At 47.4% G+C, this 17,475-nt stretch overlaps 1 protein-coding gene across 2 annotated transcripts in view; it reads left to right on the top strand.

Moving 5' to 3' along the window:
* Positions 1–7,274, top strand: part of DENND5A (DENN domain containing 5A) — a 94,243-nt gene extending 86,969 nt beyond the window's left edge. Inside the window, exons 17-23 of one of the 2 annotated variants that reach the window (XM_070383904.1) lie at positions 1,128–1,273; positions 1,853–1,971; positions 2,341–2,522; positions 3,129–3,211; positions 3,667–3,790; positions 4,398–4,532; positions 6,240–7,274. In XM_070383904.1, the coding sequence (XP_070240005.1) occupies positions 1,128–1,273; positions 1,853–1,971; positions 2,341–2,522; positions 3,129–3,211; positions 3,667–3,790; positions 4,398–4,532; positions 6,240–6,319 (869 nt within the window). In that variant the 3' untranslated portion in view covers positions 6,320–7,274. Of the gene's footprint in view, positions 1–1,127; positions 1,274–1,852; positions 1,972–2,340; positions 2,523–3,128; positions 3,212–3,666; positions 3,791–4,397; positions 4,567–6,239 lie in introns of both variants that reach the window. The other variant, XM_070383903.1, reaches the window with a different exon arrangement.
* Positions 7,275–17,475: the final 10,201 nt, after the last annotated feature.

Genomic DNA, 17,475 nt, shown 5'->3' with positions numbered 1-17,475 from the left:
CTTTTGTTTTGGGTTGAGAAAGTCATTCAATATCAGAGAAAGTTTCAGACTGGCCCTCAGGGAAAAACAGCTCCTGAAGTAGCAGGAAGAACTCCAGACAGCTCTGGGAGGTTTGGGTCTGGGCCTTGTTCTGCCCTAACTCACTATGGATCTGTGAGCAGTGTCTGCCCCTGCAGTGGGCCTTCATCTCCCTATTTGCAGAGTGAGGAAAAAGGTTTGAAATGGTCTCAGAAAGGCCCCTGGAGCCTCTTTGTTCTTTGGTGCCAGGATGCTCTGTTAGGTAAACAGTTGCTGCAGTCCATAGGGTCGCAAAGAATCAGACATGACTGAGCGACTGAACTGAAGTGAGTCTGAATTTGCCCATGGTTGGTTGTTTGGCTCTGAGAAGGCAATGGCAACCCACTCCAGTACTCTTACCTGGAAATCCATGGGGTCGCTAAGAGTCAGACACAACTGAGCGACTTCACTTTCACTTTTCACTTTCATGCATTGGAGAAGGAAATGGCAACCCACTCTAGTGTACTTGCCTGGAGAATCCCAGGGACGGGGGAGCCTGGTGGGCTGCTGTCTATGGGGTCACACAGAGTCGGACCTGACTGAAGCGACTTAGCAGCAGCAGCAGCAGCAGTTGTTTGGCTAGTGACTCAGCATTGTGGACTCTTGTTTTCATATGACACTCATTCTCCTCCCCAGGGAAGAGGGTCATAGGCTTTGGTGGAAGCAGCACTGGACTGGAAAGTAGGAGGCCTGAGGGAAACTGTTTCCCTCTTGGTGCCTCAGGAGAGGATTGTGATACCTGCCTGGCCTCTCTGGAGATTATTACCAGAGTCCTTGGGATGACAGATAGAAAAGTGCTCTGAAAAGCCATTTAGTACATTGTTGAGTTGGCGATCATGTTTAAGGGACAGTATTTCTTAGCTCTCAGCTCACAGATGGGCTTGTGTGTGGATGTTTGGGTGATAACCCTGGGAGGAGTGAGATTGAGAAGATTGGCTAATACTCTAAACTGGCCTCAGGCCCTGCTGCTCCAGGCGCCACAGGCATGCCAGCACACCTGGGGCAGGTCAGGGTCAGGTACGGGAGGGATTCCTGATCCCCTGCAATGCCTTATGCCTTCCCCTGAACAGTGATTCCTTACCACATCCTGATCGTACCAAGCAAGAAGCTGGGGGGCTCTATGTTCACCGCCAACCCATGGATCTGCATCTCAGGAGAACTGGGTGAGACACAGATCCTGCAGATTCCCAGGAACCTGTTAGAGATGACCTTCGAGGTATGTGTTACCCAGGGACCACATCCCCAGGCTCTGGGGGTCTGAGTTTCAGCTGGCAGGACTACTTTGGCACCTTCCTCCAGGGTTTTATGGAGGCCTTGCTCTATACAGTATTATGTTTCAGCACAGCTGACCTGTCCCAGGATGACCAGAGGCCAGAGTCAAGGGTTGACCTAAGGAGAGGGAGCCTGCCCTGTGTAAATGGTCTCTGGCTGGAAGGTACCCATCGGGACTTGCAAACCTCTCTGCCCATGGTGTGTTGAGGAATTCTCAAGAATTCTTTCAGCTGCTGAACCCAAGGATTCACAGAGACCTCAGACTGCTCTGCCACTTTCAGAGCTTTCTGTTCCCTGGCCCTAGTTCTTCCTCTAGGTTGTAGTATCTTTCTTTCTCAGCATCATTCCTCATGAGATAGTACTGTACTGCCAGCTTTGGTGGCAGGTGGAGCTCTGAGCTCTGCCTCTGCAGATAGTGGGGCAGCTTGCAGGCAGCCAGTCAGATCTGTGCCTCTGAGCAGTGTGGCACTTTTCTCCTATTTCTTGACCTTCCTGTCATCCCTGTTTCTCTGTTCTCTTACAGTGCCAAAACTTGGGGAAACTCACTACTGTGCAGATAGGCCATGATAACTCTGGACTCTACGCCAAATGGTTGGTGGAATATGTGATGGTTAGGAATGAGATCACCGGACATACCTACAAGTAAGTGTTCTTCAGCTTTGTCCTGAGACAGTGGGGCCTGGTGTACTACCAGAGGCTGTGTTTGATGCCTGGGTATGTGGACTTCTCAGGGAGACCTTTTAGGTGTGATAGGCTGAGGCTTCTTGTTGGAAGAGAAAAAAAGGAGGGTTTTCCAAGTGGAAGTGTCTGCTACCACTGTCCAGGCCACCCATCACTCAGGTGGCTTCCCTGATGCGACACAGTGGGATGAGGAGCTGGGCCACAAGGGGTCCCAGGCCAGTTTCAGAGCCTGTCCCCAGGGATTGGCTTTGTTGATGGCCTTTGTAGATCGACAAAGGGAAAGACACTGAAGGAGCTGACAGCTCTGACAGGCTATTGCCTGAACCTCAGGTTTCCATGTGGCCGCTGGCTGGGGAAGGGCATGGATGACGGGAGCCTGGAGCGGGTTCTGGTCGGGGAGCTGCTCACATGCCAGCCTGAGGTGGATGAGAGGCCGTGCCGGACCCCACCCCTGCAGCAGTCTCCCAGTGTCATCCGGAGGCTTGTTACCATCTCACCCAACAACAGACCCAGTAAGTGGAAGGTGGGGCTGGGCCCTCACGCTGCCCAGCCTGGAGAGTGGGCAGATTTCTGGGAGCCCTGATGAGGGAGCCCAGATCCGCGCCTACACAGCTGCCTCAGGAACCACCTCTGCAAAGCAGCATCAGGTGTTGCCACCCTCCTCTCATGAAGCAGTGCAGGGATTTGGCACTCCCGTTAGAGGACTGGGAGGAGAGGGGAGAGCTCCTGGAGCCAGGCCCGATCATCTGTGCTATTTGTATGTGACCCTATGGAGGAGAGGGGTCTGCTTTCTGGCCTTCCCTGTTTTCACTATCAAGTTCCTGGCTTCACTGTCAAGGCTTGGCACTCTTTTGGTTGCTAGAATTCCAGGGCAAAGAATAAATTTTACTAGCATCTATTAGAGACTAGACTCCAAGGTATTAGCTGTTACTTTTTGTCCTAAGATTTTAAGAAGAGCTAGCTCCACAAAGTTGGGTAAGCCAAGAGCAACACAACTCTTCCCAGGGTCCAGGCTGCCCCACCTCTCCTGTGGGCCTTCCCTATGTCCTGAGTCTTTTGCTCTGTTAACCAAGCACTATTAAGCTCTGAGATTGGATATCTGCTTAATTTTTAATCAGAGCTGAACACTGGGCAGATCCAAGAGTCCATCGGTGAGGCAGTCAATGGCATCGTGAAGCACTTCCATAAGCCTGAAAAAGAGGTGAGCCTCCCTACCTTCCAGTCCAGGGCCTTATATTGAATAAGAGAGAATAACCTTGTTCCAGGCTCAAAGATGTGCCTCAGTTAGAGATAGCATATTCCTTCCTTCGGGGACCTGTGCCTAGGGTTACCCTGTTTTCCTTACATTTTGACAACATAGCAGAGTCCAGTGAGCTGTGTGTATTTCTCTTGTCTTATGAATCTGTCTGTGTCTCCTTAATAGTGGCCACATTGGCTTTGTCCCCTGCTGGGGACCCAGAACCATCATCTGTTCACTCAACAGCTTTTCACTGAGACCTGCTCTGAGTTGGGCCCTTCCAGGTGCTGGGAGACTAGACAAGGTCCCTGCCTGTGTGTTGCTGCCCTCCCAGGTTTGGGAGGTGGGCTTGGGGTGTAGTGGTTGGAGGACATCTTGACGAAGGCTAGCCTGGCACTCTCCCCTGTTTCCTTATACAGCGAGGTAGTCTGACGCTGTTGCTTTGTGGAGAATGTGGCCTTGTCTCGGCCCTGGAACAGGCTTTCCAGCATGGATTTAAGTCACCACGGCTCTTCAAAAATGTCTTCATTTGGGATTTTTTGGGTGAGTTGGGCTAGGATTTGAGGTCGGGAAAAGCATGCAGACATGAGGGGATCATCAGCCTAATGTGTGGGTACTGACCACCGGGGTCTGAGATCTAGAAGCCAAATCAAGTGAGTCTCAGGTTAGATCTGTTGTTTGGTGGCCCTGGCTTTTCTTGAATGTAATGAGACAACACCCCTACCCCCACCCTACCCCACCATTCACCCCTCATCTCCTGTGAACTGGATTGGAAAGACTCTTTCCAGGCATCTGTTACATATAATACGGGCCTAGTCATGACCCCTCACACTTCCTGCTTGTAGGTCTGAGATGCCAGTTGATAGCACTGAAGTCCAAGCCCTTTGTTAGATCCACTTGGAGAAATTGATGCAAGAAGCTTCTTCCTCAGGAGTTTTGTTGAGAAAGGACCATCCTTATATCAAGGGTCACATTAAGGAATTTAGAACACAGAGCTAGGGAACAGAAGGATCATTTTGAACTGTGACCAGGGACATCAGAACACCCTTGTTCTCACCTGCATTGACATGGAGGGGCCTGAGGTAGGACAGTCAGGGATAGGTTCGTTTTGAAGGCCTCTGTCGCTGGCAAGCTTTTCTCTTGTTCACAGAAAAAGCACAAACCTATTATGAGACTTTGGAGCAGAACGAACTTGTCCCTGAGGAAAACTGGCATATGAGGGCCCGGAACTTCTGCCGATTTGTCACGGCAATCAACAATAATCCCCGGAACATTGGCAAGGATGGCAAGTTTCAGATGCTGGTGTGCTTGGGAGCCAGGTACTGCAGCCCCGTGGCCCAGCGTGCAGGCAGCCAGCCTTGCAGGAACCCAGGGGAGGTGCCGGGGGTGGGGAGTATCCTATGAACAGGTGCCCTTGGGTGGGTAAAGCCTTGTGGGCTTGGTGGAAGCCCTTAATTTCCTTCATGTACCATGTGTGTGTGGGGTATGGGGATGAGAGTGTATGTCTGGTTGGGGAGGAAGGGCCACATTTTGATGGGAAGGAATAAAACTGCCCCCCTGGTAAAATCTGAAGCAGAGTATATGTATCTAGTCACTCCTTCAACAAACATTTGAATATGGTAGGTCTCATGGAAGGTGTGGGAATAAAGCTAAATAAAACATGGTTCCTACCATTTAGAAGTTCACTTGTCCTAATTAAGTACAGTACAAAGCAGAAGTTTGGGAGAGTTTGAAAAAGTACTCATTGATAAGGTTTGCTGAAAACATAGAGGAGAAAGACCAGAGGAGGCTTCGAGGAAGAGGTGGCATTTGAGGTGAGCCTTAACAAAAGGATAGAAGTCAGGAGGGAGCTTGAAGCAGACGAAACTAGCAGAGGGGCCCTAAACAAAGCAGAGGATGTGGGGTTAGGAATTAGCAGGCAGAATGTGGGAAGGGAGGCAGTAGGATGGGGGCCTTGAGGAGCTGGGACAGAGTTGATGAATCAGGGGACTGAAATGATAGTCATTTGATATCAGGGATGGTACACCTCAGAGTGGACAAGATTGTTGAGGGTTATTCCAGGGGTCAGGTGAGAGCACAAAGACCAGATAAACAGGGTGGTTTATGTAGGCCATGGAAGGGAGGAGTTGGCATAGTGGTTAAAGACAGACTCTGGAACCAGAGTCACAAGGTTCACATCGCAGATCAGCCACTTATTGGCGGTGTGCTCTTGAATAAACTGCTTATCTCCATCAACCAGTAGATGTTTCTTCATCTCTACTGTGGGGATAATAATAGCACTGATAGCAGCTCCCTCACATCATAGGGTTGTCATGAAGGTTGTCTCTTACAAAGGGGCCGGGCACATGCTAGGTGCTATTTGTGTGTCAGTTTGTTGTGTATTTTTGGTGGTGGTGGCTGTGGAGAGGAGTGAGGTTCTAGGAGATGGAGGATGTGATGCAGAGGGGACGTAGTGTCTGGTTGATGGTGTGTCTGGAGGGAAGAGGGGGCAGCAGGGGAGGAGGAGCAGGCCTTGTGTGGATGACAGGGTCTGTTTGGATCGGCATTCCTGGGGCTGGGTAGCCCCCACGCAGATCCTGACTGTGCTTGTGCTCAGTTGTGTCTGACTCTTTGTGACCCTATGGACTACCTGGTCAGGCTCCTCTGTCCATAGAGTTTCCCAGGCAAGAATACTGGAATGGGTAGCCATTCCCTTCTCCAAGGATCTTCCGATCCTGGGATTGAACCCAAGGCTCCTGCAGTGGCAGGTGGGTTCTTTACTACTGAACCACCTGGGAAGCTGGGTACCTCCCAGTAGGAGCCTTTTAAAGCCTTATAAGGCATCTTCACCAGGTGATCTTAGGGGAGGGGGAGGGGGCGGGGATTGTGGGGAGAGACCTGCTTCTCCTGCTTCATACTTGGTTCAGGAGGTGATGGGGCAGGTTTCCCCCTTGGGCTTTCGCTAACTGTCTCCTGTCCTTCTGACCCATCGGAATGGATCCTTCCCTGCCAGAGACCACCTCCTGCACCACTGGATCGCCCTGCTGGCCGACTGCCCCATCACCGCACACATGTATGAGGATGTGGCACTGATCAAAGACCACACACTTGTCAATTCCTTGATCCGCGTGCTGCAGACACTGCAGGAGTTCAACATCACGCTGGAGACATCTCTGGTCAAGGGCATCGATATCTGACCTCCCAGCACCAGCCAGCAGCAGGACCCAGAGACTCGCCTGCAACTTCGCCCCTTCTTCCCAGAGGGACCTAAGCGAGCTGTGCAGGAGATGAGAGGAGATGTACACTCACTGTAAAAAGAAAAGTAGAGGATTTTTGGAATAAATAATCTATTTTAGAGTTTATTTGCTGATTTGCTTTTTACACACTTTCATGTGAAAGAGTGATAGGGAGAGGGAGATGAGGTTGGTGCCGCTTATTTTGAAGCTGGTGCCCTCCCTCGCCGTGGCCACACTGGAGCCTGCGGCCTCCCTGGACTGAGCCTGCAGCACGTGGGGCAGTTCTGCCTCCTCGCCCTGCCGAGTTAATGAGGCCATTCCACATCGTTTTTAAACTAATGTTTTCTATATTAACATTATTATAGATATTTGGCTTTCACGGGCCACACAGGTGTGCTGAGCAGGAATCCCCACACTCCAATCAAAGGGATTTTTAGTAGTGCCTCTGTAAGCACTGATGAGTCAGCCCTACGTCTTTTCTGTTTTGTCAGTATTATTTGGGAAGGTGACATGCCGGGATATATCATCGTGCAGAGAATCACGTTTCCTCTTGGCACACAGTTGCACAGAAGTAAATATAAGCATGTTTTAACAGGTTTTCCTTTTTTTAAAAAATGTATTATTTATTTAACCCTCCATTGTATGTTTTAAGTCTTTTTCTTTTCTTTTTTCTATTTTTTTTTAAGGAAAGAAAAATCTGTCCCAGTCTAACTGGCTATGTTATTACTGTTAAATTTATGTTGTTTTGCAACTTACAAACCAGCTGCAGTATGGCCCACTTAATAAAACACCTGAAACAAAACTGTGTGGGCCCCTGACTTTGGCATGGGGGCTGTGAGGAGTGGTGGTGGAGAGCACAGTTTGATCTGAGAGGAAGGGGCTGTAGCACTGCCTGCCCCACCAGGCCTGCCCAGAGAGGTGAGGGGCTTTGGGTCCTGGGTCCTACCCGCTGTGGTGCCAGGAGCTTCCATGGCTGTTTGCGAGGAATGCAGACAAGGGTTATTTTCCCACCTTCCAGAGGAGGAGGCTGAGGCGGGGGCGGGGAAAGACCTAAGTTGCAAAGATGGTCACTTGACTGAGACAGGATGGGCCATTTCTTGAGGGTAAGAAAGACCAGATAGGGGAACACTGGACACATGAGATCCTGTCTGCCCTTGGGAAAGAAAGCTTTTTCCCAGTGTGGCAGGTGATAGAGCTTTGCAGGTGTGGTGTGCTCAGTTATGTCTGACTCTTTGCGACCCCATGGACTAGCCCACCAGGCTCCTCTGTCCAAAGGATTCTCCAGGGAAGAATACTGGAGTGGGTTGCCATTTCCTCCTCCAAGGTGTCTTCCTGACCCAGGGATTGAACCTGTGTTTCCTTTGTCTTCTCCATTGGCAAGCGGGTTATTTACCTGCTGAGCCATTGGGGAAGCCCCGTAAGTCAGCTTGATTTGGTTTCATTTTTCAACCAAGCTGCTTTGGCAGGAAGCTCCAGAGGTGTAGCACCATCAATCACGTACAGCCCCTCAAGCCAATCAGTGTCCTCTTGTATGCTTCCCTGACTTGGTACGTTCTGTTCCCTCTGCCTGGTATGCCTACCCTCATGTCCGCTTGAGTTCTTTGTTGAGGGTTTACTTTAGGAATCACCTACTGGCTCCTCCCTGGGCACTGTTAATCATTCTTTCATTGTGCTCCTGTAGTTTCTTAGATGCTAGGACTTCCTTTCTGGGTTGGCATTGTCTGCTTGCACATTAGGCCCACTTCTTAGACTGAGCTTCTAGAGGGTGGAAAGGGTCTATGGTTCATCTCCCTCCCTGGTGACAGACATTCTTCAGGTGAGGCTTTTTGAAGAGGTGAGGAAGCAACTGGAGGTTTCAGGGCAGCTGCAGTGCACCGTCCTGCCAGCAGGGGGTATGAGTGGGTCGCTGGAGTCCAGGTGTTTTTGGAAGTTGGGGCTGGGGGGAGTGGGAGGGAAAGTGCCTCAGAGCATACGTGTGTTGTGGGCGGTCGGCCAGAGATGACCTTAAGCCAAATGCTTTGGACACACACCTCTCCCTTTTCCTCACAACTTGCAAGGCAAATTTAGATTATTCTCTGTTTATAGGTGAGGAAATTGAAGCTTGGAGAAGTTTAGTCACTTGCCCAAGGCCACACATCACTTCGGCAGTTACCGTTAAGTGAGTTAAGTCGTTGGCAGTTACCAAAACTGTTTACTCCAAGCTTGTGGCTTTAGAGCTGCTCCCTTACTGGATTCAGTAAGGGATGCTCAGATGTCCTTAGAGAGACCTGCCCTGATCACTCTAAAATATCAAGTCACTTTTTATTCCCTGTTCTTTATTTTCCTTCCTAACACCTATAACCTGCAAATACTAGTTATTTGCTAATTTTAAATGTAAGCTTTATGAGGAAGAACCTGAACGACTTTGTTCTTGAAGTACTAACTGGCATCTGTTTTGAACCTAGTAGGTGTCTGTGGAATACGTGAATTCATTGGAAGTTATTAACATCACAAACTGTGGGCCAAAGTCCTTTGGTTGAATCCTTGCTCTGCTACTGGGACTAAGAAAGCAAGCTCTTTACTTACTGTTGATGAAATGGGAATGGTAATAGTGACTGTGTCATAGGCTTGTTGTGAGGACTGAATAACTGTGTATACCTAGAACAGTTCAAGTGTATGTAAATGCTGGTCATGGTTATTACCGTATTGTATCAAGCCCTGTCCTTGTTCTATGACCCAGACCCCCTGTCCTCAGAGAGCTCAGAGGCAAGTATTTCGGGGGGAGTATGACATCGGGAGACATACTGCTCACCATGACTATATCTGCTCAGGATGGAGGATTTTCAGATGAGTGGAGATTGCGTGTAGAGCAAACTGCAAGGGCAAAGGCGTGATGTGAATGTGCCCTCCCAACTGGGATGCTTGGGGAAGCCTTGTACTAGTGTTGAGTCAGACAGGGAGCAGAGCACATGTATGAGCCCACAAAATGGGAGACAAAAGGCTGACAGGTATCCCAGGGCCTTGAACGTTGCTGGTGATCAGTAGATGTGGACTGAATGAACAAATGAATGCACGCTGCAGACACCAAAAACCAAAGCCATGCCACCTGTATGTGGCCCTCCTTGTGCACACGTACACCTGTGAAGAATGCTGCTGCTCCAAGCCCACCTTGTCTGATTGTGGAATGGAAACCTGGGGTCAGAGCGTAACTACTGGGCATGACAACTGCGTGTCCCCAATGCAGCGTGCAGTCTGAACAGGTCACCTGGAGTATGTGCTTATAACCACGTATATGGTCTCACTGAGGGCAGACTCACCCATGACAGGACCCCATCTCAGAGCAGCAAGAGGGGGCAGTATTGTATAGGTAACCTGGGAGTATCTCTCCTCTGCCTCCTTCCAGCTTGTGGGTGCTGATTACCTGAGCCAGTGCTCAGGCCAGTTGGAGATAAATGACCTTCCTGGATGTGGTGATGTGACTGACTTGTGAAACAGTCCAGTGGGTCTTTGCTATGTGTGGTGGGTGCACGGCACCCTGCTCTTGGTTATGTGCTTAAGCGGAGGATGCTGGTGGCCTCAATAAGCCAAAAGCAGTGGAGAAACAACGCCCTTTCTAGCAGATGCTGCTGAGAAGGTAAGTGCATCACGTTTTACAAATCAGGGCTCTCCTGGAACCATCCAGCTCTCTGCCCCTTCTAACAGCTGATTGTGCTGTGTCTCATTTTCTACTGTGTTTTGTTTTATAATCTTCTACAAATCCTTGTTTGAATGACATGGTAGAGAAGAACAGACACGCTTGGTAGCTCAGTGTTTCAAGGACACTCAAGTCAACCACCTCTCCAGCAGCTCTGGGGAGGTCAGATGCTTTCAGTTTGCTCAGCAAGCAGCCCTTCCTGCCTCGGCTTCTGCACTTGTGCTAAATCAGTGCTTCCCAGACTCTGAGATTTCAGGGACTGGTCAATAAACAAGCAGATGAACTCAGTGAATTGTTAGAAAGTGAGCACCCTTGTAACCCTGGCCCCCACCACCAGGCCAGGAATAGAGCTTTACCCACATTCCCAGGTTCCCCACTCCCCTCCTTCCAACTTCTTGACCTTCACCGAAACCACTTCCTTGAGTTTCTTTTATCACTCACGTGTGCATCCCTATGCTCTATAGGGTAGTTTTACTATTTTTTAAAAACAGAAACCCACTTTATTATTTATTTATATTTTTGGCCTCACCTCTCGGCTTAAGGGATCTTAATTCTCCAACTAGGCAGTAAACCTGGGCCCCCGGCAGTGAAATCGCCAGGTCCTAACCACTAGACCACCAGGGAACTCCGTAGTTTTACTGTTTTTTTTTGTTTTTTAACTTGATGCATCTCTTTTAATCTGAAGAGTCTCCTCTATCCCTGTCTTTTCCTTACAGTTTATCTGTTGAGGATCTTGGGCTGTTTGATCTGTAGTTTTTCCACAGCCTGGATTTTGCTACTTTTACCCTGAGGGTGCAGTTCAGTTTGCTCTTTTATTCTCTGCATTTCCTGCAAATCAGCAGCTAGAGCCAGAAACCTGATTCACCACAGGTTGGATCCCTCTTGAGAAACCTGTATGCAGGTCAGGAAGCAACAGTTAGAACTGGACATGTAACAAGACTGGTTCCAAATAGGAAAAGGAGTACATCAAGGCTGTATATTGTCATCCTGCTTATTTAACTTATATGCAGAGTACATCATGAGAAACGCTGGGCTGGAAGAAGCACAAGCTGAAATCAAGATTGCTGGGAGAAATATAAATAACCTCAGATATGCAAATGACACCACCCTTATAGCAGAAAGTGAAGAGGAACTAAAGAGCCTCTTGATGAAAGTGAAAGAGGAGCATGAAAAAGTTGGCTTAAAGCTCAACATTCAGAAAGCTAAGATCATGGCATCCGGTTGCGTCACTTCATGGCAAATAGACAGGGAAACAGTGGAAAGTGTCAGACTATTTTGGGGGGCTCCAAAATCACTGCAGATGGTGACTGCAGCCATGAAATTAAAAGACACTTACTCCTTGGATGGAAAGTTATGACCAACCTAGACAGCATGTTAAAAAGCAGAGACATTACTTTGTCAACAAAGGTCCATCTAATCAAGGCTATGGTTTTTTGAGTAGTCATGTATGGATGTGAGAGTTGGACTATAAAGAAAGCTGAGCACAGAAGAATTGATGCTTTTGAACTGTGGTGTTGGACAAGACTCTTGAGAGTCCCTTGGACTGCAAGGAGATCCAACCAGTCCACCCTAAAGGAGATCAGTCCTGGGTGTTCATTGGAAGGACTGATGTTGAAGCTGAAACTCCAATACTTTGGCCACCTGATGTGAAGAGCTGAGTCATTTGAAAAGACCCTGATGCTGGGAAAGATTGAGGGCAGGAGAAGGGGATGACAGAGGATGAGATGGTTGGATGGCATCACTGACTCAATGGACATGAGTTTGGGTGGACTCCGGGAGTTGGTGATGGACAGGGAGGCCTGGCATGCTGAAGTTCATGGGGTCGCAAAGAGTTGGACACGACTGAACTGCACTGCACTGATGAGACTCTAGGCATGTGCTCATTTACCAAGTGCTACATTATGTCTGGTGTTCACTTCTATTGGTGTTGGCAGCCACTGATGTTCAACACCTACATCTGGTAACCAGTGCACTGGAGGTTGCAATATGGATATATTCTAAGCTATTATTTTGTTTTCATTTATTAGAGGGAGTAATTTTATAAGGAGATGCTACCCTCTCATCTATTTGATTTCTGAATAGAGTTTGTATAGGAAAGGTAGGATAAATATTTAATTCTTTCCTTTTATTTACTCAACTTTTAAGATAATGAACTGGACTGGTTCCCTGTTATCCTCAGAAGGTGGCTATTTAAAACAATTGTTAGGAACTTAGAAATTAAAACCTACCTGATGGGTTTCATTTCATGACAATTATTGTCTTTATTGTCTCATCTTGGCTGTTGGGAGTCCCTTCAAGTTGGCTCCTGAGTTGTTTGCCATGACTCTTGTGGTTGCTCTCTGGCATTTGCTAAGTTCCTCTTGTATGTTTTCTATCCTAAACTTGGAATCAGCTATTTCTCTAAGAAGCCCTGGGTTTCACGTGTGCTTTGCCCCTATGTATAAAGGCAGTCCTGCCGCACCCTGCTGTTCAGGCTCAGTTATCTCCACCAAGATAATGACTCCTTGTCTATGGGTCTTCAGACACATGGAATGCAAAGTGCCCTGGTGGCAGCTGGGACCTGTAGTTCCATGGACTGGGACCTGTAGAATGTAGTTCTGTGTCCCCTGGAAAGCATGTGCTCCCTTTGGAGAACAGTGCTTCCAACCACACAGAACCCAGAACCACAGAAACAGGAAGCACAGTGGCCCTCGGTGGACTCTTGGAAGTGAGAAGTGTGGCCACTTCTTATGCCCTTTTGTTCCTGGAACCAGGTATTCTTCCATAGGGACAGAGCAGCACTTGAACTTCTCTGATTTAATGCATATTCTGGATCCTGAAGGATGACATACCATTCTTGCAGATTGTTGCCTCAGATGCCTTCAGAAGGCTATTCCAGGGCTCTTTGGGGCTGGTATCTTCTGGATGGCACAAAAAAAAAAACCCCAAAAACTATGAATGTGTATCTGTCAATCACCAGTAGATCCTAACGTCATGGGCCCACTTCCTAACTTCCTTCCCTGCGAACTGGGTGTGCTGGTTGGATGCAATGGAATTCCATACCTGGGGATCAGGTATTCTCTAAGCTTCTGGATATTGGTGCTGACTGGCTCTGGGCAGGAAAGGCAAACTTATTTCAAGAGTAGATCTCTCTCCCTGCGAGGATGAACTGCTGACCCTCCCTGGATGGAAGGGACCTGAGATAGTTGACTTGCCACCAAGGGATTTGTTGATCTCCTCAAGGAATAATGCCATATCTGGGGCTCAGTATTTGTTTCTTTCACTGGCAGAAGGCAGCAGCAGCTAGATGAGCTTTGGTACTTGGGCATCCGTGCTGGTGGGCCTATGCATAGCCTCCATGTCTATCTTGTGATAGACAACTGCATTCATCTGCTTATTGTGCCAGTTCCAGGATGGCCAGTGACAAAGTGGCTGAGTCATTTAATCTACTTAGTTCAGTCCTCTTCTGTGATGGATGCTCTCTGGTGAGTGGTGATGAAATGACACCAAAATCTTCATACTGCCTGCCTCCTTCTAAATGTCCAATCACATGTCTACCCCAAACCTTCTTGTCCCCAGTCTTCCAGACCCTTCCAGTCCCTTGACAAGGCTGTTATACTACTGACCACTGCTGAAGAATGTGTATCTAGCCTCCTGTGTACACTTCTTCGTCCATTACCAGGGGCAGCTAATTGGGAAGACTTAATGCTTGATCATTACCATTTGCAGCTCTTTGGCAAGACTTTCCCTTTCTTCCCACTGTCTTTCAAGGCACCTCCTGGATGTGACTATCACACAGGCCCTGTTCTTTTTGACTTCCACCCACATACCAAGCTGACCCATCTGCAAACCAAATGAGGTTACCATTTCCATCTTACAATAAACTACTGCTGGCTGCACTTGACTTTGTCTTGGCCAGCTTGATGGAACCCAGTTTATAACAGGAAGTTCATGATGTATTTTTCACTTGATGCTCAGGGATAAGCATTTCATCTAAACCAGGGCCCAGTCACATGTCAGGAGCTGCTTCTCAAAAGGTGTGTAATTCTCTGCTATAGATGACATGACTTTGCTCCAGACTCTCAGGGGCCAACTTTATGATTCTTTTGCTGGGTTTTGCAGTGAGCTCTAGATTGCATCTTTCCCCATCATTGCCACTTCCAACAATATAGAGTCTGCTGGATCTTTACCCCCCCCACACACACACCCCTAAATGCTCAAAAGATTTTTTTCCTTTTCTTTAAAGTTGAGTAATTTTACTAAAATACATCTTGGTGTTGGTCGCCCTAGGTAGTGGTCTCAGGTACATGATGTCACTTCCAACGTGAGGGGCCTTGGGTAGCTTTCCTTTCACTGTGACTGTAACACCCATCTTGGAGGAAACAAGCACTCTGACCCAGGTCATACCTTTCATGGTTTGAATCCAACTTAAAATTTTAGACACCATCTTGGCATCTTCTCTGCTGATCAGAATTCCTGTAGTTCATATGGGCCTGCTGCCACTCTGCACACTGCAAGGTCTTGTTCACAGGTGGTCCAGTAGGTCAGCATAGTCCAGTCTTCTAGCTTGACTGTTAAAACACCAAGAGTATTTTAACTCACTTTTCCAACAAATATTTATTAGATGTGTCAGCCACTGTTTGAGGCACTTAGGAAGAAACTGTGAGCAGATACTATATAGTGAAATACATTTCTTCAAAATCATCCAAGGTAACCCCTTGGTGGGTGAGAGTATAGGGAAAATAAAGCTGCCAGGAGTTTCTAATTGTTGAAGCTGGGTGAGGAACATGGAGGTTCATTATACCAATGGGTGTCTCTACTTCTGTATGTTTGAAACTTTCCATAATAAAAAGATTAAAAAATACATATGGTTCTTGCCTTTAGGCAGTTTGCAATCTAATGAAGAGTTAGATAATAATTTTTAAAAATCACATAAATGTCAAGTTGCAACTCTGATAATTTCCTTGAAGATATCCAGTGCTATAAGAGGCTACATGAGGGGTCAGGAGGACTTCCCTGAGGGTGAAGGTCAAAGTTAATTAGGCAGATGGGCAAGGAGGGGAGAAACTTCTAGGGAGAAGGAGCAACCTTCTGCCAAGTGTCTCCTTCTGTGGTGGGAAGGAGCACAGAGCACACAGGACTCAAAAGGAGGTTTGCTCAGTTCAAGCAGAGGCTGGTGGGGAACGTGGTGGGAATGAGGCTGAGTGACTGCTGGAGCCCAGCTGTGCGGGGCCTTCGAGACCACCTTGAGGGGGTTTTGTTTTTACCATTGAAAAGAATTGATGCTTTTGAACTGTGGTGTTGGAGAAGACTCAGAGTCCCTTGGACTGTAAGGAGATCAAACCCAGTCAACCCTAAAGGAAATCAGTCCTGAATACTCATTGGAAGGACTGATGCTGAAGCTGAGGTGGCAATACTTTGGCCACCTGATGCGAAGAACGGACTCATTGGAAAAGACCTTGATCCTGGGAAAAACTGAAGGCAGGAGAAGAAGGGGACAACAGAGGATGAGATGGCTGGATGGCATCACTGACTCGATGGACATGAGTTTGAGCAAGCTCTGGGAGTTGGTGATGGACAGAGAAGCCTGGCATGCTGCAGTCCATGGGGTCACAAAGAGTCGGACACGACTGAGATACTGAATGAACTGAACTGATTGGAGCTCTGAGAGGTCATGCAAGGGTTTCCTGGAGGTGGATGATGCATTCAGATTTGCATTTTTCACCTCCCAGCTAGTGGCCAAAGGGAAGATGAGAGAGATGAAAACAGCTTGAACTAATGGTGGTAGAATTAAAGGGAAAGGAAAGGATTTTACAGTTGCCTCAAGAGGCAAGGCTGACAGGACTTGGCCACTGACAGATGAGGAGTTATCCAGGTTGTCTCCTAGGCGTTAGGGGTGCATCGCCTACACCCAGACTTGTGTTGTTAGCCAAGCTAAAATGTGTGGGGTGATGCTGAGCACATCTGTGCCTCATTCACCTGTGGGACACCTTGATCTGTTTTGGGCTTCCTTTACTCGTACTGACTCTGTAGGAGGTGGGACTGCCTGGGCACAACAGAATCTTTGAGCTTGAGGTTCCTTCCTGCCCTCTCCTTGACTCTGCTGTTTCCTCCGGGCTGGGGCAGCCCCTGAACACTTCTGTTTAGATTTGGGTCTCAGTGATCTCAACTTCCGAAAGAGGCTTATTATAGGGTCTGACCTTTAACTTGAGCTTCACAAGCTGGACAGTTCCAGCAATCTTGGAACTACAGGATTAATTGCTGAGAACCTGGTTTTGATAGCTTAAATGCTGACCCCAGAGCTAGTCCAAGCTGGACCAAACTGTTATTTCCTATCTTGGTTCAAACTCTTGATTCCTGATCTCTTGCTCTGCCTTAGTAAGTTCTGGCCTCGGGGGACAGGCAACACCACCCCTACCTCTAAAGGCAGCCACGGGCCAGGCAGCTCTTTGAATCATGATGCTTGACTTGTCGAAAATGTTAGTTACACCCGAGAACCATAACACAGAACACGGTAGGCTCAAGCTTTCCAGTAAAGAAACCTTTAGCCCAGATCGAGTAAGATTCTGTAAAAGCTTCCTGGTTTTGTGGTTGTACTTCATTATTTAGGTTTTGGTGTTTGGAGGCACCTCTGGCAAGAGCTGGAATTCTGTGACCTCAGCCCACCGTTGTTACTCAGCAAGCTGTATAATTTGCTAAGCTTAACCCTCTAGTATCATGAGAACACATGGGTTTATATACCTTTGTAGGAAAAAGTAATCATAAAATTGAATTAAAATTGGTGCTTGGTTTTATTTGCAACAGATTCAATGTACTGATTTCACAATTGTGGGCGATGCTCATGGATAATGCTTTACTTTGAATAAGGTTGCTGAACCCCAAAGGCAGGCTTTAATTTGGGAAGCTGAAGAAGCTAGATTTTAGTCTTAGAATACTGTGGGTTCCACATACCCAGATTGTGTGCCTTCCTGCTCCTCATATATAAAATAAATAATTTAGCCTTGTGTTATTGCTGTGTGCTAAAGAGGAAAGGATCTAGCAAATAAATGCCTTTTGAAAACAAGTCCATAGCAATTAAGAAAGTAAATGCAATAAAAAGCATTCATATCAGAAATTGGAATTAAAAACTGTCTCTATTTGCAGATGACAAATCTTGTATACAAAAAATTCTAAGGAGTCTACTAAATCTATGAAAACTAATAAATGAGCTTAGCAAGGTTTCAGGATACAAGATCAATATAAAAATCAATTTTGTTTCTCTATAGGAGCAATGAACAAACTAAAAGTAAATTATTAAAACAATTTATAATAGTATCAAACAGAATAAAATACTTAAGAATCTTTAACAAAAGATGTATATT

The sequence above is a fragment of the Bos mutus genome, chromosome 15, assembly GCF_027580195.1.
Source record: "Bos mutus isolate GX-2022 chromosome 15, NWIPB_WYAK_1.1, whole genome shotgun sequence".
Classification (NCBI taxonomy): Eukaryota; Metazoa; Chordata; class Mammalia; order Artiodactyla; family Bovidae; genus Bos; species Bos mutus.
Note: the sequence above shows the minus strand (reverse complement) of the source record. Positions and strands in the feature narration are given on the sequence as shown.